Source organism: Mugil cephalus, chromosome 23 (assembly GCF_022458985.1).
Source record: "Mugil cephalus isolate CIBA_MC_2020 chromosome 23, CIBA_Mcephalus_1.1, whole genome shotgun sequence".
Classification (NCBI taxonomy): Eukaryota; Metazoa; Chordata; class Actinopteri; order Mugiliformes; family Mugilidae; genus Mugil; species Mugil cephalus.
The window spans coordinates 11,836,121-11,861,612 of NC_061792.1; the positions used below are offsets into that span (position 1 = coordinate 11,836,121).

Here is a 25,492-nt window from a genome sequence, read left to right on the forward strand (position 1 = left end):
TGCCATGTTTCCTGACTCGCAGCTTGCAAAGTCATTTGACAATCTAACAGGTACCAACATGTTAGGTCATAGTTTAAAGGGAAAATGGGAAACGTTAACTTTTGATTTCCACTGTAGGAGGCAATAAATTACAAGTTATGACATTTTTGGGTCTTAAATTATATTTGTTGAGGTCTTAAAAATAGAAATAGAATAGGTAGAGAGGCTAAAAACTGACTAAAACCAGGCCCATTACACAAGAGAGCAAAGCATATGGTAAGATTCAACAAGAACATCCTCAGTCCTGCCATTTGCCACGTCCTACATACATCAGAGTTTTACAGGACAAACTTTATTGATATGTTCGTTCAGCGATTCATGTGAAGAAAGAGGAAACAGCTCCTCATGAGTTGAGGAAAAACCGCCCCGTCTTGCCGTCATAAGTCCAATCTGGGTTTGCATGGAGCTAATGAGACATGAAATTGGCTCCACTGTGCAGGAACTTTAACATCCACCGATCAACCAAAGGGGAACCCCCTCTGGCCAATTGCAATATTTGGGCTTATTAGGTACAGTATCACGCAGGCCTGCCGTTTTACATTCATCATCTCTCTCGCTGGAAGACTCCCCGGGAGTTTAGCAAACATCCCATATGGACATTTGGTACAGAACCTACTTGAAGGTATTCAGTGTTGATGGAAAGAAAGTAAAGTGGACGTTCAAACTTACCACTGACACGTGCGACATAAATAATTAATTCCAATCCAGTTACTCTGTTAAATGAATATATTTCTACATCAGCAAGGCATGGCTGGTTCACATCCTGTGAATCGTTACAGTACAAGATAAGAAACACATTAGTAAACTGGTTCCATCATATATTAATCGTCCCGTCGTACCCTGTGCTTGTAGAATATGATTATTTAGCTACCCTTTTACATATTTGCAGTCCGTTCTCAGCCAGAGCTAAAAATAAAAGCCTTGAAGATGCAAATTATTTGTAGCTAAAAGAAGGGGTTGGTCAAAAGAACCGATGGATGGATGGTGTTTGTCGGGCAAAATCTTGAATGTTTAACAGGAGCTGGTGGCACAACCCCCGCAAATTCAGGAAATGAGCCCCCCTCATCTAAAGTGTGCTAATGCCGGCCTGCTGCTATCCTGATACTGATCGCCTTAAAGCACGCTGAGTGGGATCAGGCCCGTATCTGCTTCTCCCGCTCCCGACTCAATCCCTTTATTCTGAATCTTTTGATAGAATCGTAAGAAAATGCGCGCCGTTGTTGCTGTGTTTAAAAGCTGCGGTGAACTGATTGTTCCTCTTTATTAGCCTTTATGCAGCTTTATTGTGCAGGAATGGCGGCCGCTGTTTGAGCTTCTCATTTTGTGTCATTGTTCTGCAGGTTTTTCTGCTTCTGCTGAGGGAAAAATAGCCCGTTATTTTCAAAATGAACCGACAAAAGAAGGACGAAATGTTCATTTTTCACAGATCCTTTCAATAAATGTGCCCTCGCCAAACTATCAATAAGTTGTTTTTAGTTCAGCTTTCAGAAACCACTGCAAATACATTTTGAGACTATTGATACAAAGTCTTCTCTTATCCATCCTCCAAGCATGCAGCTGCATCAAAAGAGTGAATTCTGTGGCTCAAAAAGAAGATGTATAAGGCGTTTTATTTTTAATGGCTTCCCTCCTATTACGGGTCATTTTCAATGTCCATCTGCAGAATGAGTGTGAGTGAAGCTGGGATATAAATGAGGGCCATTAAAACAGAAGAAATTGGAGCTGTTGAAGTCACATTATGTCACTGTGTTATTTTACTCTGACCCTGCATTAAGTGCAGTTGAATAAAGTCAACTCGGATGAAAAGCCCTGAAACTTGAAACGCAGGCTTGGTTGGAGTTTCTTCTCCATACCACATTAACACAAAGACAAAGCAGAGAGGAGCTCCTCGTGAATTGCTCAAAGCAGAACTCAAGGGCTCATATGACTTCATGACACATGCATTTATATGTATGTATTTTTTCTTCTTCCTTGAAATGAATCAGATCTAAAGCAAATGGGAGATGCTGCAGCTCTGAGGTTATTCAGGTTGACGCAGGCAGAGAGTGATGCACGGCGACTGGCAACAGCACACTAGGACTGACAGGATAAAGGAAAGCTACTGAGCACGCTTTAAATATAACACCTGCAGAAATATCGATAACTGTGCACACCTCCAATCCTTGAATTTAAATTTCTATACTGTTAAATGCATTTTGAAAGACAGTTCTGACTGGGTTATTGCTCCCTGTGCATGCAGTCTGCGCACAGACTGTTTATACACCCCGTCGCCTCCAAGACGCCACTGAAGGGAAGGTGATTTAATGTTGAACTTCCATATAGCTGGAGAGAATTTCCTATTCCGATTTTTAGCACTTTAATACAAACTCCATAAACTCTGGATTTTACACGTGCCATAATACAACTGAGTGGCGTCTTTTCATTGGAAATTTCACGTCCGGTAGTTCCAATTCAGCCTATGCTTTTGCTAGAAAATCCAGTAACTAGGTTTTAGCCTTTTGGCTAGAAGTGCTGGGTCGATGGTTAGTTGTGACGAAATTGACCAGATGACCTCAACCCTAACCCTAACCCTAACCCTAGGGCACAAAATAGAAAGTCTGTTGTTCACCAAATCCCAGTCCATTTAACAGTTGTAAAGTACAAAACAATCAAGAGTCTGGAATCTGGAAATTGAGAAATCAAACCCTTAGATAGAGATCCCAAGGATGAATCAAATACCGTAGAAGCCTCGGAGCCTGCTAATATAAATAGTCTGAGCTTGTTTCTGCGTTGATCCCATAGAAACCAATGGCGTGAGTCCAACAAAAGGCCTTCTAGGTCATGTTTGGTTGTACGTATTCATGCCTTCCGCCCTCGTCTCCATCCTCATCTGACATCTAACATATCCAAACACAACAACAGGTGTCTCAGACCATCCAGGCCAAAGAGAAGGAGGAGTATGAGTAATTTTCCTTTCGATAATCCTTTGTACAGCCCTGGAGAGGCTGTTATATTTAATACCCCCCCCTCCTCCCCGTCCCCTTGCTTTTCCTCTTCAATTAAAGCCAGCTTCATTAATCCCAATGGAGGTGACTCATTCATGATCCAAACGATCTAAAGGTGATTGGTGGTGGGCTTTAAAGCAGCCAAGTACACGTTTTGTGGAGAAAACGGTCTTCTTTACCTGCCATTTACTGTATGTGTGTCATAAAAAGCATCGCTCTTGATTTTTGTGCCACGTTCACGTTAATTGTATATATGCTCCTGTAATTACCTACCTGTGGCGAGCACCCGGTGCAGATCTCACAACCCTCCTCTGTGCCTTGTGCTTCTCCCCTTCATCGCAGGAAGCTACCGCTGAAGGAGGAAAATGGAAAAGAGTCTCTCAAGCCGGATACGATTGAAATCAAGGTGCACGGCGACAACAGCATCCACACAAAGCCCGACGACAGCAAGGCGTAAAAAGGGGCGGCCCCCTCGCCACCAAAAGAACATTCGGATCACGAGACCAAAACCCAGAGTAACTACAGCACTGGAAAATAGTGGAGTAAAATACCATATCTGTTTATAACAATGCCCCAGAGAAAGGCATGTGTAAATACAAATAATAGAGAGAAAATAGAAAGGAAGAAAGGGTTTTCCACACCCTGAGCGATTTAATGTATCATGTTCTTGCAAACATGGCGTCAGCGGAAGGCTCTTCAGTGATTGTATGTTATTTTTTATTTTATTTTTTTTGCCTCACTTATCTTTTCTTTTGTTATTCCTCCGTTTATGCTGTTTCCCACCGTTCCCACATGAGGTTTTCACGCACTTAAACGAGCTCCCCCCCTCCGACCCCAACGGCGTAAGCTGGTATGTGCCGTTTGCACCACGAACGCACCGGGCCGACCCTCGCTGCCGCAGGACGACGCGCAGACTCAAGCCTGCGCCCACCGCTCCTGATGCCTTTAACAGCCAAGCCACGCGTCTAGCCGATAGGTGGCAAAAAGCATCGTTTTTCGGAGCTAGCAGGCTCCAGCAGCTAAAGCTAAACCAGCCCCAATACGATCTGAGGCTTCGTGCTTCACGGAAATGTGACAAAAAAGGTTCTCATGAGAGTATTAAAGAATCTGGACTTCACCTTTCACATGTTTTCTGAAGGGTTTTTGTGGATCATAGTTTGCGTTGCTGGAACTTCCAAAAATCTCAAAGAAAAGAAAAAAAAAAGAAGAAAGAACGTGTGTCAGTCTATGAAATGTTAAAACCACACATGCGCATCGATGTCATTGTTAGCCTCCGTATCGTTGACACGCTCCAACCATCCCCCCCTTCTGACAATGTGCGGATTAGTACGTTTTATTGGTTTTCGAAGTGTATGCCGTAATGTTGAGTGCGCCGTGAGCCAATTTAACCCTTTGGTACTCAATGAGTAATGAAAACAAAAAAAAAAATGATGTGTTGAAAGGCTTCCCCCGTCTGCGTGGCAGCGTTCAAGGCGCGGGAGCAAACGTGTTAATGGTGAATTTTCAGTCCTTCCTCAGATGCACTTTTTTTTAAAAAACAAAAAACAAAAAAACTTTCTGTTCCTCGGTCTGATCGCTATTCTCTCTGATGTTGTCATGTGTTGTACATAGGTGGAAAAAAAGAACAAAAAAGAGTATTTTACAAAGCTTTTATGTAAATATGCCCTAAAGGATGTGTTGTTTTCTTTTTCGAAATGCGAAAGGCTTGGCTTTTTTTATTATATTTTTTTTTTCAGATGATGATTTTCGTTCTTCTTCTTTTTTTCTTTTTTTTTTTTCTGTTGTGTTTTGGTCCAAAGTTCAGTGATGGTGTAATATTGCTTTTCCTAGTCATTTGCTTTCCCTTAAGAAAACCCCACGCCCTAAGGCTATTTCACAGCATTTCCAAGGAGGCAGTAATTACGGCATTAGTGCCTTTTTCTTTTTTTGTCCGTTTGCTCCCCTCTCATGGCTCGATGCCTCTGCAGCACTGTAAACTGTCAAATGGATATATATACAGTATATATATATATATTTTTTTTTGTTTGTTTTTTTAACTTTTGCCACAGATTATGTCCGGGTTTTGTATGCGTGATGCTGTGAATTCTGGGAAACGTAGTCTTTTGAGGGGGTTGTGGATTTTAGTCGACGACACTGGACGGATGCAACTGGTCGATGCTTGACGGGCTGCAGGAGTCTGGTCTGAATGGCATGTAATGCATCATCACGTGTGTGTGTTTATGTGTGTGTGTGTGTGTGTGTCTGTGTGTGCATACATGCAGCGGGTGAGTACGCTTGTCCACATGAATCAGGTAGCATGTATGTCTGCTGAATGTATCTGCACGTACTGTAAGGCCGCCTGTTTGCGAGAGTGTGCCCATTTTGATTTTTAAAAACAGGAATCCTAAATTAAAGACCGCTCTGCTACTCTGGCTTTTATTTTTTTTTAATTATTATCATTTTGTGTTATTTATTTGTTAATTTTTGGCTCTGCAAGTAGTCACGCAGGTGATGATGACCACATGCCATGTGTGACTGTTCCGACGGGTAGAATCTGATTATGTAGTTTCCCGACGGCTGCAGCACTCCACCACGTGTCTGCGAGCCCCCCGCCCTCCCTCCCTCGCCCCTTAGCGCCTCTCAGCCTCCGCTGGTTTTCATCTCAGACCTCGTGCCACTGGCTTTGTTTTCTCACCGCGAGCCCTTGTACCCGCCTATCTCAAATGGATGGTCCTGCCATGGAGTGGTTCCGCTGTTACGATCACTGTAAATATGGGAGCACAGTGCCTGGAGGCTATACGATTTGTACATGTTCTTTTGTATTTGAATATGAGTCTCAATCTCCCCCGTTTCCTCTCCTCCCCCTCCCTCCCTCCCTCCCTCCCTACTTCCCTCCCCCCTCCCTCTCTGTCTCCTCCACCATGCCTCGGTCCTTTTTTCTGTAAGGGGGTAAAACAGGTGTGTTTGAGCTCAGTGTACAGTATGTGTCCTCTTTGTCCCCATGCTCCCCGTGTCCCCCTGGACTGTCCCCCGCTGAGTGTGCTTTGTGCAGGAGGTGGGAACTATTGATGTCTCTCTGTACGTACCTGTGGAACACTTGTGACTCCTATCATTTGCCGCTGTAAATAAACATGTCCTGGTAGAAGAGAGTGATTTTATTGTCTTTTTACTGCTGCTCTTCCTATCGTCTGTTCAGACACATTTATTGACCACTAACAATAGACTTTTAAAATGAAATAGATGACATGAATACTGTCTGTGGACTACATGGCCAGCTGGACTTCAGATAAGTTTACAGTTAAAATCAGAAATTAATAAACTACTTTTTTTTCAGATGTTTTCAAATCCTGTACATTTTTAACTGCAGCTTCACAAACTAGATTTAACATGTTCATTATTGAGCTTTTATCACCTTTGAAGAAGCTAGCAGGCCTATCTATGCTAAGCTAAGCTAAGCTAAGCTAACTGCTAACTATAGAGATCAGATTACCCAAAATATAAAAGCACCTATTAGACCCCTTCATGGTCTACGTCACTGTGACGTCACAACGTTAGCTGGAGTCAATAAAGAGGGAAACTTGAGGCTAACATTTGTCACTTTCAACTGTGAAAATGTTGTCTTGCTGTATTTTTGGAGCCAAAACCACAAACTGAACTTGAAGTTTTATCACATACCAGCCACGGCCAGTTGTAGACAACTTTGGTTTGGCTTTGGCTAAAGGACTGGAGTGAGACAATCAACAACAACACCCACACTTGATAGCAGATGAGATTAATATGTAATGCATCATCAGTTTCAGCCTGGACAACGTTATGGGTTAAAATAACGGGACAAAAATTGTGACTGAAATTACGTTACGTTAATCATTATTTGGTGGATTCTTGTAACATGTTAATGCTAATGCTAACCGCGAGCTAACACAACATTAGTTGTGTGTTTCAGGGTGTCCAAGCAGATGTTGCATTCACCACGTTACCGTCCATAGTGGTTCCACTTATGGCTTGTAATATATTTGTTGTTCATCTCGGAGAGTGAGTGTGTTAGTATATTCTCTAAAATATGTGTTTTGCTCATCCATTCTTAACAGTCAGTTAAAATAAGCAAACTGACGTTTACAAGCTATAGTGTTTTGCCTCCAGTTAAGCCCCGGCCCTCAAAAAACGCACTGTTTACACTTAAACGTGTAGCATCTATGATGACAGTGCACCACGCGGAGCTTTTGAAGCTCAAATCACTTGTTTTCTAAAAACTTTTTATGGCATCTGAACTGTGTGCTAACAAGTCAAATAAAAATATGGGAAGTGAATCTAGGATATAATTTCTTTTCTTTCAGAGCTTAACTACAGGGTAATGTAACTCCGACCACTGTGGAGGGAAGAGATAGAGTGCAAAGATACTGATACTGGGTGAACATTTCTTTATAATCCTCTTCATTGTAATATGCTTTGGTGCATGTGTGAGATTAAAGCAGACCAGTCCACAAAGACACAACTCTTAATAGCTTTTAATTTCTTCTCCGTTGAAGCTTTTTTTTTTTTTCGAGAGGACGGAGCGCTATTTCCATCAAGGTCATTCCTAAAACCAAACCTTCATTACTCCCTCTTTAAATGGTAACAGTGTTGCATCTGAATCTGGCCTCCTTTCCTTGAAACGGTGCTTTAATGACGAGCGACACTGAGGAGCTTCACTCAGTGGAGGAATTAATACAATTCTGAACCTCACGGAGGAGGTGCGGTGTTCCTTAACAAAGCTGGCCCCCCTCTTCAGCTCTCATTTGAAGTCGGTAGATAATGTTCCTCAGACGTCTCCCTCCTACATGAAGGGGGGAAGCAGCGGGCTGCCTGTTGGATCCTGGCTGCAAGGGCCTCTGTTAACAAGAGGAACAAACTTCAACTTCATCTCCCATAGGGGCTCAAAGGAAAGTCTGCACATCAAAGTCTCATTTGGATGGGGAAATTCAGAGAGGAGCGATATTGGCTGCTCCGCGGGGGGCTGGAAGTCGAAGATGAAGGTGGGAATGGGTTTTTGTCACGTGGTCGCTCTGGCGCTCTGCTACAGGTTGATTAAAGGTAGACAAACAGTCCGCTGAAAGCACACCATGTGAAAAGATAGCACGGTAAGCCTTCAGGTAATATTCCTCGCCTAATCTTTCTGTTCGCAGAGAATCCCATGACACCCTGCGTTGACAGCACCTTAATCCAAACCATGAGAGAAGTTTGGGAAGTCTGGGAAGAAAGCCATTGTTGAAGTTTTCTCTGCCTCTCGCTTGCATGCATGCACTTAAACGACTCCTCCAGGTTTCTCGAGTGCAGGATTCAGCAGCAAAGTGTGCGCGCGCCGCCTAGTTTCTGAAAAGTTCGGCGGCAGCGGCGGAGGCGGCACGTGAGGAAGTGGAGCTTTGCCGCGGTCTCAGCCTGCACAGGCGAATCCAGCGGAGAGCGTTCTGGCAGGTACAAGCCTCCTCTTCCTTAATCTGCTTTATTTCAGACTCTCCCAGTGGAGGTCCAAGTCTCTGCTGATGTGACAGGAGAGGAGATGGGAAGAGGCAGGTATGAGTGTGCGAGAGAAAACTGGAAGACTAACTCTCATGCAAGAATCATGATACACTCAGTCTGCCAGGTCAGAAAATATCTTCGTCTGTGCTGAACTCCTGACCACGCGCCGCGGTGATGTAACGTCACCCCCACACTGTTAGGTCAATCTCAGAGCAGCGTTTTTAGCATTCAAGGTACAAAACTTAAATTCACATTCCATCAGTGCCTTCCCGTCTCTCAGTGGTCCCAGGAAAGTGAAGGCCACACCAGTGCCGATCTGTATTTGTCTCTATTTGTCATTCAAGTGCGGCTTTTTGGTCCAGTCAAAGGCAGCGTGAGGTAAAAATCATACTCTACCTTCACTGCCAGTAGTTCATTGGTGCGTCCTGGCCTTCAGACTTAACCAAGTTTCTCTTTTCTTGGACACCTCCCAGGTTTTTCCACGACTGTCCCTGGTTTTGAAATGCAAAATACAGAGGGATTTACCTGTTATGGCTTTTAGATATACAGCAGGGGTCTTAAATATTTTGGTTTCTTTAATGTGTATTTAAAGGAATTTAAATTTGTAGGAGAAAATAATATATAATATATAAAATAATAATATAAAATAATATATGTATAAAAAATGTCGAATCAACCAAAGACTTTGCGAACCCTCCTGCAGTGCCTCTGCAGACCCCCTCTTGAAAACCTATGATTTACAGTTCTAAATGCAATCATTTCATTCATTTACATGCAAAAATCCCAAAATCAACCTTTCGCTAACGTGCCTTGTGCATCCCTGAGGACTAAAAAATGTTCCGAAATCTTCACTTTCATGTTTGCTAGCTGCCGTCCTTCTTTTCCCCCCCTGCTATTTGCAGCATTTTTCAAAGTCTTGCCACCTTAATCAGGTTGAATTTAACATCAACACCGTAATGTTCCAAAGTGTTCCAGCGGATTCCTTTCAAAGTCCGCCTTTTTTATCCCTAGCTTTTTTTTTTTTCTTTCACACTTTGTAGGAAGTGCAACTTTCACACAGCTGCAAGAGCTAACAATGCATTGCAGCAGGTGCGCGGGATAAGCGTCCCTCGCTTTGGTCATTTATTCATCATGCTGTAATAATAAAGGCATTGCGGCCTCCATATTTACCACATCTACTCCAAAGAAGCTTTGAATCCCGAGCAGACGAAGAGGAACGCTCCTTGTGTAAGCGTTCAGAAGATGGAGCATGAAAGCGAGCCGTACCACCTGGTGGTAAGGAGTCGCTAAAATGGCTCGTGGTTATGCTTTTTACAGGTTATTACTTGAAGATGGATTTTGTTCTGACATGTCGTGTATCTAAACAGTGGCTGGCGGCTGGCGAAGTCGAGCAGCCGAATGAAGGATGGATGCAAATATTTAAAGAGAATGCTGAGAGCAGAAGAAGCGCCTCGAGAAATGCAAGAAGAGTTGAAAAGGTGAACGAAGTTGGAGGGGGCGCGGCGCATGTGTTTGACTATTCACTAGGTTCCTGATGCTGGGACTGAGCGACGTTCCATCACAACCATTTCTGTCGGCAAAGAAGCATTACTTAGCATTTCTATGAAAGCCTTCACATGCCCGTGTCGTCATTCATACGGAGCGGCGGCTGAATATACCATCATCGCCTTTGCATTTTCAACTGTCAAGCTCTGTGTCAGTTTATTAACTGGCACAAAGAGGACAAAGTGGACAGTGGGTTCTTAGCGTCCTCAAGAACTCGCTGATTTATTCTTTATAAATTCAACATGGGGTCACGTCACTTCGCTGAAATTGGCTTTTCAGAGCGCTGGAAAAACACAGGGCGCTGAAGTGGACACATAAATTGCAGAGGTATAAAACGAAGCGGCGCTATTTTTCTTATTAAAAGCAGCTAAACATGAAGCGATAAAACGGCCCTCACGTCGCCTCCTCCTTTGTCCCCAACGAGCGAGCTCTGGAGGGAACCAAGACACAATCCAGATGACAAATGAGAGCTTTATGGCCGGGCTCACCGTTCAAGGACACAACGGGGAGGATTTTCCAAGGGAATAGGCCTAAATTATTTCAGGCTGTAACTCTTTTAAAGTGACACCTTTAAAGAAAAACACACAGGATGTGCTGAGCTCTGGCGAGGAAGACTTTTTGCACACGAGGACGGAAATCTTACGTACACTGGTCACTTTATCTCTCTGCACTCTGATTCAAGACTGTTTCATTATAATGCTCAGAGCTGGAGGAGACATAATTGAGTCTGTGCATAAACAGAGCTGTAACATCTGGATTCTCGTGAACCTTCACCAAATGCAGTTCTTAGAATCCCAGTGAGGAGATTTTATGGTGTATCTGCATGCTGCTCACATCAGCATGCTGCACACAAAGACAACTTATCAACTTTTCCCAATAAAAGTAGAGAGAACTACTCTCTTCTCTGAAGGTAAAATGAGGCAGAGGAAGATTGAAAAATGACTGCCACAAGGAGAGTTGAAAATTATTCACCCTCAGTTAATCTCACACGATTAGACATCTCCAATTAGCAATGCTCTGTGCATTATTTTACAATGAAATGTTGTAATTGCTTCGTGGAAACAGCTGCATTGGAAGTACGGTGATATGGCTTTTATCTACTTTAGGCATTAATGTGTATAATAGAACAGCAGCACCAAGCATGAAATTGATCCAGAAAAGCTTCGTAACAGCGTTAATAGACGTATTTTAAAGTATGATTTTCCAAACTGTTCATCGTATTCCAAATTAGGTAATTATGATTAGCTAACGAGGCCCCAACCATGTTTGAACAGGAAACACATAAACCTCAAAGAAGTGCACTTCGTTTGAAAAGCTGCTTCAGGTAAACTCTCAATTTCTACTTGTAACGGGTATATTTATGTCGTGATCCCTGGATATTAGCTTTGCCTTTGGTCTTAACTTGTTTATCTATTGTGATTATTTGCTAATATAAAGTCATTTTTTTATTATGTTGGAAATTCAATAAAGCAAATTAAAAATAAAATAAAAAATTGCAGTAAGCTGAACAGCTAATGAAGCCACACCCCTGCAACTTCCTGTTTGAACACGAATCACCACAAGTTTAAGGAAGTAAACTCCTTCTGCTCCAGATGGACTCCAAAACCACCTCAGTGTGGTACATTCATTGAAACTTTAACAGGTAAATTTATGTTGTGATCCCTGGATATTAGCTTTGCCTTTGTTCTTGTAGCTTACCAGCTAACAGGAAGCTAACCTATTTGTCTGATGCAGTTATTTGCTAACATTCATTCATAAATTAATTTTATTTTTTATCTATTTTTTGTTATTGGAGTAATATTTGTTATATTGTGTTGGAAACTCAATAAACTTTTTTTGTTTTTTAAAGTCCAGACTGCAGGAAGCTGTTTGGCTAATGAGGCCACACCCCTGCAACTTCCTGTTTGAGCAGGAAACTAATAAACTTTAAGGAAGTAAGCTTCAGTTAAAGTGCTGCTCCCTGTGGACTCCAGCTTCATGTGGTAAACTAATAAATCACTTTGAACTTTTAACATATTAGTTTATATTTTGATGTCTAGATATCAGCTTTGCCTTTCTTCTTGTTGCTTACAAGCTAGCAGTAAGCTAACCTATTTATCTGAAGTGTTTATTTGCTTATATTCATCACTCAAGTGTTGTCCTTGTCTTTTTGCATTATTTTTGCAGTGAATATCAAATCTGGTGTTTCATGTTGAAGACTAATTAAAGGGATTGTTTAAAAAACAAAAAGCCAAACTTCTGCAACTTCCTGGTTGAACAGAAAAAAAACCCAACTTTAAGGAAGTAGGCTTCTTGTGCTCTGGGTGGACTCCAAAACCAACACTTTTAACTTGTACCAGGTCAGTGTATGTTGTGACTACTACATATTAGCTTTGCATTTGTCATTGTAGCCATGAGGAAGCTTAGAAAACAGCAGTGCTAAAGTGAGTTTAGTCTGTCCTCACCATCAAACTGATGTTAGCCTTCAACTTTCTAAAAGTCAGAAAGGTTTACTCAGCTCTAAATTCCTAAAGTCCTTTCAGAGTTGTCTGAAAGTGAATTAAGCACAGAGCTTGATTAAAGACAGCTAATGTCAGCTAATCACCGTAATTCATTGCTTTTAGGATTAATGAGCGCGCACACATCGCTCTGCTCTGAAAAACATCCGAAAGATCCTTGATTTAAGCTCGGGGACAGTGTCTTTTAATATAATCCTGTCTGCTCACATTTAGAATGAAAGGGAAGGATATTTAGCCAGGAAGGGCCGTGCAGGAGCCCAGCGAGATTCAGGCCCGTCAGAAACCCCGAGATGTTTTCATCCCTGCAAAACGCAACAAGCTGCACGAGGACCCAGAGGTACGACTCATCCACACATCGCAACTCACACCGTAACAGATGGCATCCTTTGTGGGAGTGGGAGAGGTGTTGATGACTTCCTTCCCCCTTACATTTCACAGACAATTAGTCTATTTTGACCTTAATCATCTTTGGGAAATAAAAAGAAACTAAAACCAATCCGACATTTGAGCTCTGTTTACGCAGTTCTAGGTATTTTTCTTACCTATTCACTCTCATTAACGCTACATGGTTTGTTTTAAGTCTAGTGCAGTGGCAGCCATCTGGAAATTTGCACCACCACCACCACCACCACCAGCGTGACATTTGTTTGGATTTAAGTGAATGTCATGACAGCTGGATTGATCGGACTGCCGTGACATTTCGTCATCCGGGACCCTCGTGTCCCCTCCCTGATGGCTTGTAATTAGTTGAGTAGGTAATTGCTTGCATGTCACAAGTTTAATTTGTCTAATATTTTGGTGTATGACCTGCGAAAGGGCGGCCCCGTCATCAGTCTCGGCGGTACTTGGTGTCGAGTGGAAGCTACGACGACTTCATGTTGGATGTGAAGCCAGTGCAGAAGTGCTTTAAAGACCACTGAGGATCTTTTAAAAAAAAATCTCCACTCATAGTCTATAATTAGTGATAATTTCTCAGGATCTTTTCAAGCCATATCCATTGGCCTTTTCTTGGGTTAATGTGACTAACAGGCGTCCATTTTTATTTTCCTTGTGCAATTTTGATTATGCTGTACTCTTCAGCTATGTCCAACTCCCTCTGCTCCACCCTACTTCCAATACTTGGAAGCTATTGGTTCCCATTTAAGAAAGACGGTGTCGAGCTAAGACCCAAGCCTTAGCATGCTAAACATTAGCAGGTTAGCATATTGGTGTAAGCATATGGCTTTTCTTGCGTGTCACTTAGTTCTTAGCTTCTTATGCAAATGTTTCAGCTTGACTGCAAATGAGTAAGTAAGTAATTTACACTTAAAGAACTCATTCCATCATCTTCTTGAGCCTCATGTAAATTGCCACACTTTTTCCCATCACGTTGGAACGTGGCGAACCGGTTAACTTGATGGCTTCCTGCGAACTGCTGAGAGATTGTATTTTGATGAAACAATCCCAAACTGGGGGTGATTCAAATCGGAAGCCTCGGCGCGCGCGCGGAATAAGCCCCCTCCTCGAGCGTTTCAATTTGCAATTCATGCCTTATACATTTCGCCGACGCTCCTATCAGACGGGACGAGAGGTGCGAGAAGTGGCTTAGTGTTTTGCTCGAGAACACTTCTCGCCCGGGCGATAGTGGGGGGATTTGACATGTGAGTTTCCAATTATGATGCTATCTCTGGTGGCGCTAAGCCATCCTGCTAAGCACACACTTTGGCCACGTATCAGCAGAGCATGTGTTACTATGTCCCTTAAAGCCCGTATAGATTATTACCATTTGCAGAAAGCACCGTGCATAACTGAGCAGAGCCTAAGGATAAAATTCTCAGCCAATAATTGAGTGCATGGCAGGGTAAATGTCAAACTATTTGCAAGCCATTCGTGAGCTGTGGTATTCTTCTCTATTAGCCTAATGTGCCAGAGTTACTCCTCTCGGCTTTGTGCAAATTCATATTGGATTTTTATTAAAACTCAAACCAACAGTAATAGATGTGCCTTTGGGGTAGCTTTAAAAATCAATTTGCTAAACAGCACAAAATTACCCCCATAATTGTCTCCTTGGACCGCATTACACATCGAAGGTGATTCTCATTCGAATGTGAGTAAACTTTGCCTCATCGACCAAGACGCTCCCTCACTTTTGACTTCAGAGCCACGTGTTCCCCCTCATTATCGCAACAACCCAAACAGACAAACGGGATCCTGCGCGCGACGCTGACAGGAAACTCAGTGCGCGGATCCTGCCTGTCAAGCGGCCCTCCGGCGATTCCTGCTGCTAATGAAGTGAAATATTCTGGCATCTGAATCCGAAATAGAGCTGTATATTTGGACACATGAATATGAATACAATCAGCTAGACTTGGCTCATTAATGAGGCAGGGAGAGCAACCAGCAGACAGGATTAATTAATTACAGAGTGACATTTATGGATAATAACCTTCTGGTGGATATCACGGCTAATGAATATGCATAAGACTATCAAAGGGGAAGCATTCAGCCAAGATGAAATATCTATATTCAGATCCACGTTCAGGTTACTGACTCGTCATGTGAATCAGCGGCGAGTCATGATTTCAGAGCGCGTGATTCTTTTGAAGAGGTTTCTCCTAACTGGCCAGCGAGCACTGACTTTGGAATTGGGGGAAATAGATCAGGAGTGATTGATGGGAGACGTTTGCTTGCTGTGGATATTCTGGTGCCTCTGTGGAAAGGAAAGGAGAGATATTGTAAAGGGGAAGCGGAGGCTGTGTGTGTGTGTGTGTGTGTGTGTGTGTGGATGTTGTCACAGATCAGCGCAGTGACATTCGGTCTTGTCTTTCAAGCTTGACAGAGATCTTGATAAATGTGTCCGCTGTGTGACATGGTGATATTCTGCCCGGTAAGCATCAATGAGCGAGGCTGCTTGTTGGGCAATACCGGATTATGAGGATTTCTTCACTGATGTAATGAAATATTTGGTTGGTTCATGTTTTAAATGACCAAAAACACACATTGACATTTTCTGTCTTTTATAGATTAGATATAGAAATATGGTTAAATTAATAAATATTATCGATTTACTTTAAAGCTGCCACATTTTCAATAACAACCATTGACTGCTTATACTACTGACAAACCCATCGTAACGATTCTGAACCTCGAAAATGAATCCCAAAGTGGGCGTGGCCTGTGGTCGCCATATTGGAAGAGCTTTACTCCGCCCACACTCGTATACTCCAAATATGGACATGGGGAGTTATGTCGGACGTTTAGACTCTCCGCTACCTGTTAGCTAAGCCTATCACCTGTCACTCAAAGCGGGAACGCCCTTAATTATGCAGAATTTTAAACCTGAATAGTGAAATAAACTATTGAGATCGAAACCATTTTTTTTACACCCGTCTGTAAACATGTTTAATATTGCTGTAAAATTGATCTTTTTAACATGGGGGTCTATGGGGATTTTCTCCCTCAAGTGGCCACTCTGTGAACTGCAGTTTTTTTGCAGTTTTTCCGCATGGGCTTCATTGTTCAGATTGCTCAGAGATTGCTGCTTGGTATCAACAAAGCATCACATGACTGCATGTATATGAAAGAGGTCCCAAGTTGTGACAAGCCTGCAGAAAAGTTAGCAACCAGATCTGTGACGTCCTTTCCCCTCCGAGTTTTTTTTTTTTAGCATCTTTGAGCTGTGTTGGATTTTGCAGCCTTTGCTTTTCTTGCAAGCTGGTTTTAATAAACGCTACATTTGATCAGCTAGCTTAACAATAGAGAGGATACACAAACCGAAGCAACTGGAGGAGACCAAAATGGAGCAAAAAGAGGAATGAATGTTGTGCTTCCCACCAGTCTATTAGAACTGAAGAAGCTACTCTACAATTTCACTTGCCTTTTTTTAAATGGCTTTTGGAAGGTATCGCTCCACTTGTTAATGATGTTAATTGAGAAAATTAATGATTAGAAGTCTGTAACCGGCCTGCCTTCTGGCTGCCAGGGAACAATAAATGTGTGGTGGATGAGGATTAAGAAGTGAGCCCAATTTCGAAGCACATCAGAGGTGGATGCGCAAACCGGAGAATGGTGCTTCCATTAATGCGTTTCTGCCAGTGTACAGGACATAATTAACCATCACAAAGAGGCAACACCTTGTCAGTGCAGCAGATGGTAGATAAGAGCGTGAAAATAGTCATTAGGAACAAGGGGCTACTGTTGTTTTTATTACATGTGAGACATGTTTTTTTTTTCTTAGCTGAATTTCCTGGCTCAACATTAATGTGCTTCCCCACTAGGTCAAACTAATTAAGTGGCCATAATCAGTAGGATTTTACAACATGACCGTGTCGGAGAACATACAGCCCGTTCATACAGAGATTTCTGTATGAGGATCCTCCTGAAGGTCAAGTTAATTAATGTTCCTGGATCTTTTACCATAATGTCCAGACTAAAGCAGACGGGACGCTAAATTTAAAACTGAAGTGAAGGGACAGAGTGGCTTCAGTGTCCGTACCAATGACCTTCCGCAAACGATGATTGATACTGGTCCCCTTATCTCATTGTCTCCTCCTTCGTCTGCTGTATCAATCACTTGCAAGAAATAATATGAAAAGAAGACATTGTACTTTGAGTTAGATAGAGGTTAAACAAAGGGAAATGCATCAAACTGTCCAAAAACAGAACTCATTATGAGACAAATATGATATGACTTTAGAATGACTAAACTAAGGCTTTTATGGCGTCCAAGTGATGTGTTACTTACCGTGTGCAGGAATTAGTAGAGTAGCTTAGATCAGCTTCAGTCCTGGAGTGGGGGACTAGCTCATTTCTTTAAAGGGAAAAGCTTGCAGTTCTTTGTAAGATGAAGGGATTAGAAATCTGATCTACACCCTCTGTTCCATAGCATCCGTGCAGGTTCAGCGATATTTTGAAGTCAGGATCAGGATGGTCGTTAGGCGACTTTTCGGGAATCGATCGAGCTCTTCAGGAAACCTTGCTTCTTTCATTTTGTACCGACGTCCTGATGTAGCAGCTTTTGTGTCCTCACATAGTTTAAGATGACGTGTAGCGTCTTCTAGAGCTGCCACTCCAACTGGACTTCAGTTCTTGGTTTTGTTCCCTTTCACGTACAAGACTGATCCTTTATTGACCTTCTGATTGGTCTGTGTAGCCCTTATAAGAGGGCTGTGATGGGTTATACCAGGGGTCTTCAACGTTTTTCAAACTGATGGACACCCCGTACCGATTGTCATGTGTTCTATATTAAACTTGACCTAGTGCTTTTTATAAATATACACTATAATTATCACCAGTTTGCATACAATATTAAGCTATCCCTTGTCCCTTTACTAAAATATGTTGGATTCATGTTAGGGTGTATTTAAAGAAATTTAAATTTGTGTGGGAAAATGAACAAAATATACTTAAAAATGTCTAATCAATCAAAGATTTAGGCAACCCCCCAGCAGTCCCTCCTCCTGTTGAAGACCCATGATTTAAACCCTTAGAAAAACAATGAATACCTCAAATGCCAGTTTGCATTGAAACTTTAAAAAAACAAAACGAACATACACAAAAAAAGCAGTTGCTAACGTTAGCTAACTCATCAGTAGATGTTATATAGCCTAGCAACAGTAACAGGAACCTCACAAAGATTAGAAGCCAGCTAGATGGTGGTCAGAAGACCAATCAGAAGGCCAAACAAAGGGCCGTTTACAGGTGAGCGTTGGCTCGTTGATGGACCTTGTTGATCTGATCAGCTGGACACCACAGATTTTCAAAATAAAAGCCTCAGCTCCTCACCATGTAGCCAACAAGTCCGCTTGTTTCAGCTTTTCGTATATACCTTGACCTGGATGATGAAAGTCATAATCTGCAGTATCCTGCTGTTTAATTTAAATATATAGTAGACTTGAAGTAGAAAGTGCATTACATACAATGACATTAGAAAAGTTCAATACTTGAGTAAATTTATGTTCTCTACCGCCATTAACCACTGGTGACTTAGCTCAATACTGTAATAGCTTTGTGGCTAATGCTCACAAGCTCCCAGTGTGTCTGTGTTTTGTCTGAAACCTTTCTAACACCCAGTAATGGCAGCTTGTGTCATTTTATAGACGATACTCAACCTGTTATTGGTCTTGTTATTTCTATTGATTCCGCCACATTATCCCATCAAGCCAGCAATTAATCCGCTGAGCATTACCCAATAGCTCGCTTAGCATCTGACTCTCAACCCCGTAAGACGTGACATTCTGCTGTTCGCCATTAACACGCGTGTTCGGTCTGAGGCGTGTCGCGGCCGTTCCGTTTTGCTGTACATATCTGGCGCCCGTCCCCCGGAGAGCCTCGCCTGCCGCCGAGAAGGATGGAGCCCGTCACCTTTTAGCGCGCGGCGAAGGTGAAATGACATTTGAGCGCTGTGCCAAATGGGAGTGCAGTCTCCACTCATGCGCCGCTGTCAGGAGTGATCACTGTTATTTCAGCCGCCTGTCCAGAGAGGGTTCCGATGGCTTTACCCCCTTTTTTCCTGCGTTAAGGCAGTCGAGATAGGAGCCCCGCATTTGGCCTCGCTCGGCAAATCTGATTAGAGGAGCTGTAATGGCTGGTTGTGTCAGAGAAAGCGCTACGGGGAGAGAGGACAAAGCAAACACACCAGCTATCTCTTTGCCTCCCCTCCACCCTCCCCTCCCATCAAAACAACATGAAAGTGTGTTTTAGAGTATCATGCTGTCACCTTGGGATGTGATGGGAAACAGAATGGACTACTCAATAGACCGCTAAATTAACTTGCTTTAATTTAAAAGAGCGCGGCGCAAACCCCGCGACGGCAGAGAGACGCGCCTCGTACGTTACGCGGGTCCTGATTCCAAGTGAGATGTCCACCCCGCGAGAAGGTGACAGATGCTGTTGGAGAGCGATCGCTGGCGCGCTACGTAAACAGAGGCGCCTCCGCGTTCACACGAATCACCCGGGCGCAGCCATCTCCCTGCATGCCTCGCAGGTTTTCAGAGCACTTCTATATTTAAATCCCTAATGATCTATGGGCAAATTTAGATTTTCAGGGATTTTTAGCTACAAATTGGGACTTATTATTATCGTTATTGTTATGTTGCGGGCTTTATGTGTTTTTATTTTGACGTTTAAAGTATCACGCCTCCTATCTGAAGCGTCATTGTAATGGTTTTAAACGGCGCAATGTCTCCATAAAAGAACAAAGCAAACCACATATGGCGGCGAACATTGGAGTGTGTGAACAGAGCGTCTGTGCAGAGGCATTAATGTGTGAGGAACATCTGTCCGTACCTTTCCCACTTTATTTCAGAAAGACTCTTGAGGTAATGACGCCAGCGGTATTTCTGATCTGTCTGTAACACCAAATATCAGAGGGAATTCAGCGGCTGACGAGATCATATACTTCGAAAACCCAGTATGGATATTTGAAATCTGATTAAATCAGACTTGTTAGCATCATAGCATAGCCTCCTGTTTTGTTTTATTTTTCTTGACTGATCATATGATGCACCCTGCTGGGTTTTCGCTCCACTTTTGTGTCCTGTGGTTACCTATTGTAACCTTGTTTCATCGAAGTGAGCAGGGTGCGCTCATACTTTGAATATAAAAGAGAGGATGATTAATAAGAAGCCCAGGGTTTTGCTTAGCTCATGCATACCGCCGCTGTCATGCAGACTTTTTTCTTTCCTTCTTTCTGTCTTTTTTTTTTTTTTTTTATCTCTGTACTTTTGTTTTATCTCACAGACAGATCCCCGCTGTTTCCCCATCCACTCCCCATCGTTGCGCTTTGTCATAACAGTAACGTGAGGCCGCTCCCGCTTTGAAATGTTAAAATAATGTTAATGTAAACCCCGACTCCTCGCAGCCGTTTCAAAGTTTAAGCCTCAAAGAAAGACGGGCTTTGTTTTAAAGTAGAGCACGGGGCCCGTGCGCAGACACGCCCAGCGATACAAGGCGCTTCAATGAGACGAAGATGCAAGAGCCTTTTGTGGATGGTTAAAGGCGTTGTTTGACATTATGGGGAGTGTGTTTGTTGGGACGAGTTGCAAGGCGAGATTTATAATGCCGTGTGATGAATACGGAGCCAAACGCTGGTGGCTTACATAAAGACTGGAAGTCATTTTTCCCTCCTTTTCTCCGTATTTATTTTCTCCCCTTATCTTCTTTCGGTCAAGTCTGTGCGCTCTAATCTGGATCATTTTGATGTGGAGTAAATTACCTGCAGGTCCTGTGAGGAAGTTTCAGTTTCCTACGCTTCCCTTTTCCTCAGACAGACATATGCGCTGCTTATTTTCCTTAGAGTTTGAGGATTTATTTTAAATTCCTTCGCAGCTTCACCCATGACCTTTTATTTTTCCTAGAAAAAAAAGACTTAAATAGCTCTTCAGATCTTGGCACGTTGACGCTGCCATAGAAAAGTCACTCCCGTTGGAGGCTTGAATCGACGCCACTTTAATGTTAAAGTCCCGATTCTAATTTTATGGGTGTGAAGGTGTGATACATGTGCTATTTCTTCATGCCCCAGCTCTGAGGAAAGCCAGGCTGCCTCAAGCCAACATTTTAAACTTCTTTAACCACACATCTCTTCTACCTGCCTACCACCTTGCCACCTTTTTTTTTTTTTTTCTCCTAAGTAACCCCCAGGAGCAGCCGAGTCACCGAATCACCGTGTAACATCTGCTTCCGCTGGCATTCGACCAGCTCGCGCTGCGGCGACGGCGCACTCGCCTCCTTCCCTCGTAGTCCTTCAGCGGCGTCCTGTCATAGGCGCCGCCGTCTCCGCCTCATTTCACTCCCCGATCCCTACGCCAAGCTGCTTTCTCGGGTGGAGGGGGGGAGAGAAGGGGCCTCGGTAAGACAGCAGCCTGCCAAGTCACCCTCGGGTCACAAGCGGTCACGGCTAATGTGACAAAGCCAGCTGCTCATCGCTGCCCAACCGGCCTCTCACCAGCTGTGATTGGATGTAAGGGGGCGGCCGGGCGGCCCGCGGGGGCCCCGGGGCGGATCAGCCGTGTCCTCTACACAGATAAGCGCGCTCGCTAACTTTGAAGCCGCCCCCTCCGCCACCTCCCTCCTCCTGAACTGAAACGGCTGATGAGACGTTGATTTTTATTACGGAAGTCTTTATCCGCGGGATCTTTCTTCGCGGCGTGAAAGCAGATCAGAGGGGCGACGAAATATGATAAGAGGTGGGGAGTGAAAGGGACAGGGCGGCTCTGCGTGAGGAGAAAAACAGCATGAAAGCGGAGTGAATGATCGGTCTGGCTTCATCGTCTTAATATTTCACCTTATTTCAATTATTATTTTGGTGTCATTATGTAAGTAGTATACCATACCCTCAATTAAAAATTTACAATTGTTCTGCAGTAAAGAGACACTTGGCACGGCCCGATCCATTACCCCATTTAATCTTTAATTTAACTCCATTAGCACCTTCGTTCGCTGGTAAATGAGCTCTGATTGGTGTGCACTCACACACACCTGCTCTGCTAAATGTGGTAAGAAAGGAGTTCGCAGTCAAGATCGGTCATCTCAATTTGCAGACAAACTTAATTGCGCTACTTAAGCTAAAATGAAAACCCGCGCTTGTCCCGCAGACTCTGGGATGTTTTCAGCCTCGAAAAAAAAAACAAAAAAAAACGAAACGGCTTCGTTTTTGTTTTTCCCCTGAAAACTTGCACGCCTAGAAATTACACCCATCGAGGTTCCCCTTTGGGCCAGTGACAATCAGCGTGGAGGACAATAGTCAGACAAACAAGCCCAGCTGCCTTGGATGCCACTCTCAAAACAATCAGCCGCAACAAAAGCCAGAGAAAGCCCCCTCACCAGCGCTAATTGTTAATAAGGGGTTTTGGAATAATTGATTTTTCTTTCATTCCGTTCACAATTTGCTCCTGTCGCGATGGTGTTTCTGTCCCCCGGGCCTAATCTAACGCTTCCGTTCGAAACCTACAAACGCTTTGGGAACAAACAGCCTTGAGAAGGAGGGGGACAGACCAGATGCGTTTCACATGGAGATGTCTTAGGTGCCTTGGAGACGGACAGAAACGTGGAGCCGCAGCGGAACCAGCGTGGATTCCGCGCTCGCTGCGCTTCTGTCTGCTGCAGGTGGATGGGAGAAATTAGGCTAGGATTAGTTAGCGGCAGCATTAGGCGTCAGTCACCTGGGGCTGCTGCAGATTCTAAAAGCCCGTAATATGTGTCTGTCAGCTGCTAGCTCTAATATTTTATCGTGATGTCGTGCAGCGGGAAATTGCGAGTTTTGCATTAATGAGCTTCTAGAAAAACAGCGAGAGCTGCGGGATAATTGATTCCAGAGGCACGTTCGGAGTCGCGCGCATTACGCGGCAGCTCCGTCGGCTTTACACGAATTTGGACCCTCTCAAAATGGAATGAGATGTAAACCGGTCGGTACCGGTTAGCTAACACGTCGTCTAGCTGGGCGGGAGGAGAACAGATATCTCGTGTGCTGTTTTCCCTCTGTAAGAAAAGGAGCCGGCGGGGATGATTTTCCTCCGGGCTCGGGTGTAAAAAGGGAAGCTAGAAGCTCCTTTAAGCCTGTGTTGAATTGTGTTTGAATTCTTTGATAGCCCAGCGGCAGATAAGGCGCCGCAACTTATCTCCGAGCTGCCACACATAAACAAGCGCCGCCCGCGCTATCTGCCCTTGCTCTGGTTTATCTCGGCATCACGCGAAGAGGTTACTTTTAAAAAATATTGCTCAAACCTGTTATTTTCCCCATGATTTCAGCCGCATTTATCCCTCTCACCCTGCTTTTTTCTCACACCTGCGTATTAAAAATAACATGGAAAAAAAAGGGGACGTTGCGAATGCTGCAGACACGTAAAACTGATCTCACTTATTTCCCAGCAGAAGCCCCGTTAAATCACACTTCATGCCGGAAGCGGTGTCCTCTGATATGGTGAAATGTGTTATTAGCCTATAGATAGATTTGACTTGTGAGACTGCGCTTGGATAGTCGCTTGGTGAGTTATTCATGTGGATCATGCCCCGAAATGACTATATGTGCTAATTACTATTCCAATTATCGCTTTTATCAGATAACTTAATTGGGTCCTGAAATAAATAGAGCTGTCCGTGGTCCTGATTATTTCACGGTGCTGCATCACTTTTGATCCCTACAGTAATTCTTGCGTCCCGGACTCATGATGGGCGCGTCGTTTGGGACGTTACGGTACGATAAAGACCACCGCCCAACCGCTGGAGCCGTCGGGCATTAGCTCCCTCGACAAATGACTGAATACTTAACAACATAGACACTGAAGCACCACTTCAGTTTCAAACGCCTCCACCACCCGGGCAAGTTTGAAGCATGTTCTCAACACGTCATCCGGGCAGAACTTTTTTTCGTGTGTTGTCTGTTTACTACTGTTCTGTGAGTGGTCAGGAATCAGGAAGTGGGCGTGGCCAATGCGTAAAAAGCGAGCTCCCAGATGCTAATATTTGCCGTGTGATCGCCCTGGGCGGAGATCCGAAAATAAAAAGAAAAGCGTCTCTCGTCGTTCGCTACTCCCGCATCTCCCACAGTGCTTAGCATGTGCGATGTTCGCTGCAGGGGCGCTCGAGTTTCCTGTGAAATCCAAATAACTTGGCCTAAAACAAACTTTTTTTCTTTTTCCTGCAGCTCCAGAGCAAAATTCTTGCTTCTCGTGGAGAATGTAAGAAGCTTAAAGACAGATTTCAGTTGGAATTACAACCATAAAGCAAGTCTGGACCTGACTATTTTGTACTTACTCTATATTTTATGTGTGTTCTATTAAATTTCCATGTCTCCTCTGCATTCTTTTGCAGAATTTCACTCACTCTCGCGGAAAAAGGCCTCAGGATGCTCGGATGTGTCGGCCCGCAGCCGTTCTTTTACCTTGTTTTACTCCCCTTTAATTTTACTCCTCTCTGTTATGGATTTCCTGTCTCCAGCTGCGGTTAATCCATATAAGAGTCGTTGACGCGCATTTTGGCAAAAATGGGTAAACTGCACTGTACATGCTCTGAAAGAACTGAAGCGGCGCTTCGCTGAACACGGGGGAACACAAAATGTTTGTAATGATGAATGCATTTTGCGGAAATCAACGGCAGGTCGGAGTGCAACTGATTTCTCTTTTCCAGCGGCGGGCGTTTGTGGAAATTAATGAACAGCTGAAACAAAAGTGGCAGAATCTACCTCTGTTCTTACCACTGAAGATAAAAGACGAACATTAAATACATGCATTTTTCATGTGGAGATCTCCTGGGAGCTTGTTACTCACGCACATCCTTTAAGATGGAGGTCAACAGCCGGTTTTGGAAAAAAAAAAAACGGAGCGCCCTGCAGTGCCTCGTTTTGTCGAAAGCTCCTCACTTAATTCCTTCTGTTTTTTTTTTTCTGCTCAGCCTTTCCCAATAAACAACAGAAGGAAGTCTCACTGGGTAAAGCAAATCAGTTACCAGTCAACTTGCAACTCTTCCCTTTGTCACTTGCGTTTAGTTAGATGATTAATTCATGGGATTGAACGAAAAAAAAAAAAAGTGCATAATTAAATGAAGAAAACTGACGCGCCATCTGATTCATTTATCATAGGGGCACCGAGGCAGCCTACGACAGTGAGTACTCGATGCAAATGAGGGAGTAGACTTTCAGTAACAACCCTTGGGAGATGCCTTTTTTTTTTTTTTTTCTTTTCTACTAGGCATCTTGATAATACATGTATGCACTGTACATTATTCAAGACGTCCTTCTGTTGTGGGCCAGCACCGAGCAATGTTTTGGTAATTAACCAATCTTGAGTCTGTTGTACTAAATCAATCACAATTTCCGGCTTCTTTTCTCTTTTTCGCGGCAAACTCCTGCGCAAGTATTTGCCTTTATTAAGTGCCGCATTCTACGGACTGATAGTTGGAGTTGCAATTACAAATTTTAATTATGCAAAATCCACTTTTTCACTGGACATATATGATCAACAACCACCATCGGCCAAA

At 43.5% G+C, this 25,492-nt stretch overlaps 1 protein-coding gene and 1 long non-coding RNA gene across 5 annotated transcripts in view; both read left to right on the forward strand.

Annotated features, from left to right (window-relative positions):
• LOC125000873 (neural cell adhesion molecule 2-like) overlaps positions 1 to 6,151 on the forward strand; it is a 236,867-nt gene extending 230,716 nt beyond the window's left edge. For all 4 annotated transcript variants that reach the window (XM_047576614.1, XM_047576615.1, XM_047576616.1 and 1 more), the window contains exon 17: positions 3,366 to 6,151. In XM_047576614.1, the coding sequence (XP_047432570.1) occupies positions 3,366 to 3,480 (115 nt within the window). In that variant the 3' untranslated portion in view covers positions 3,481 to 6,151. The remainder of the gene's footprint in view (positions 1 to 3,365) is intronic.
• A 5,739-nt stretch (positions 6,152 to 11,890) lies between these two features.
• LOC125000896 lies at positions 11,891 to 13,281 on the forward strand. Its single transcript, XR_007111409.1, has 4 exons — positions 11,891 to 12,025; positions 12,210 to 12,382; positions 12,755 to 12,878; positions 13,122 to 13,281. It is a non-coding gene; the product is annotated as an uncharacterized LOC125000896 (long non-coding RNA).
• The last annotated feature ends 12,211 nt before the right edge of the window (positions 13,282 to 25,492 follow it).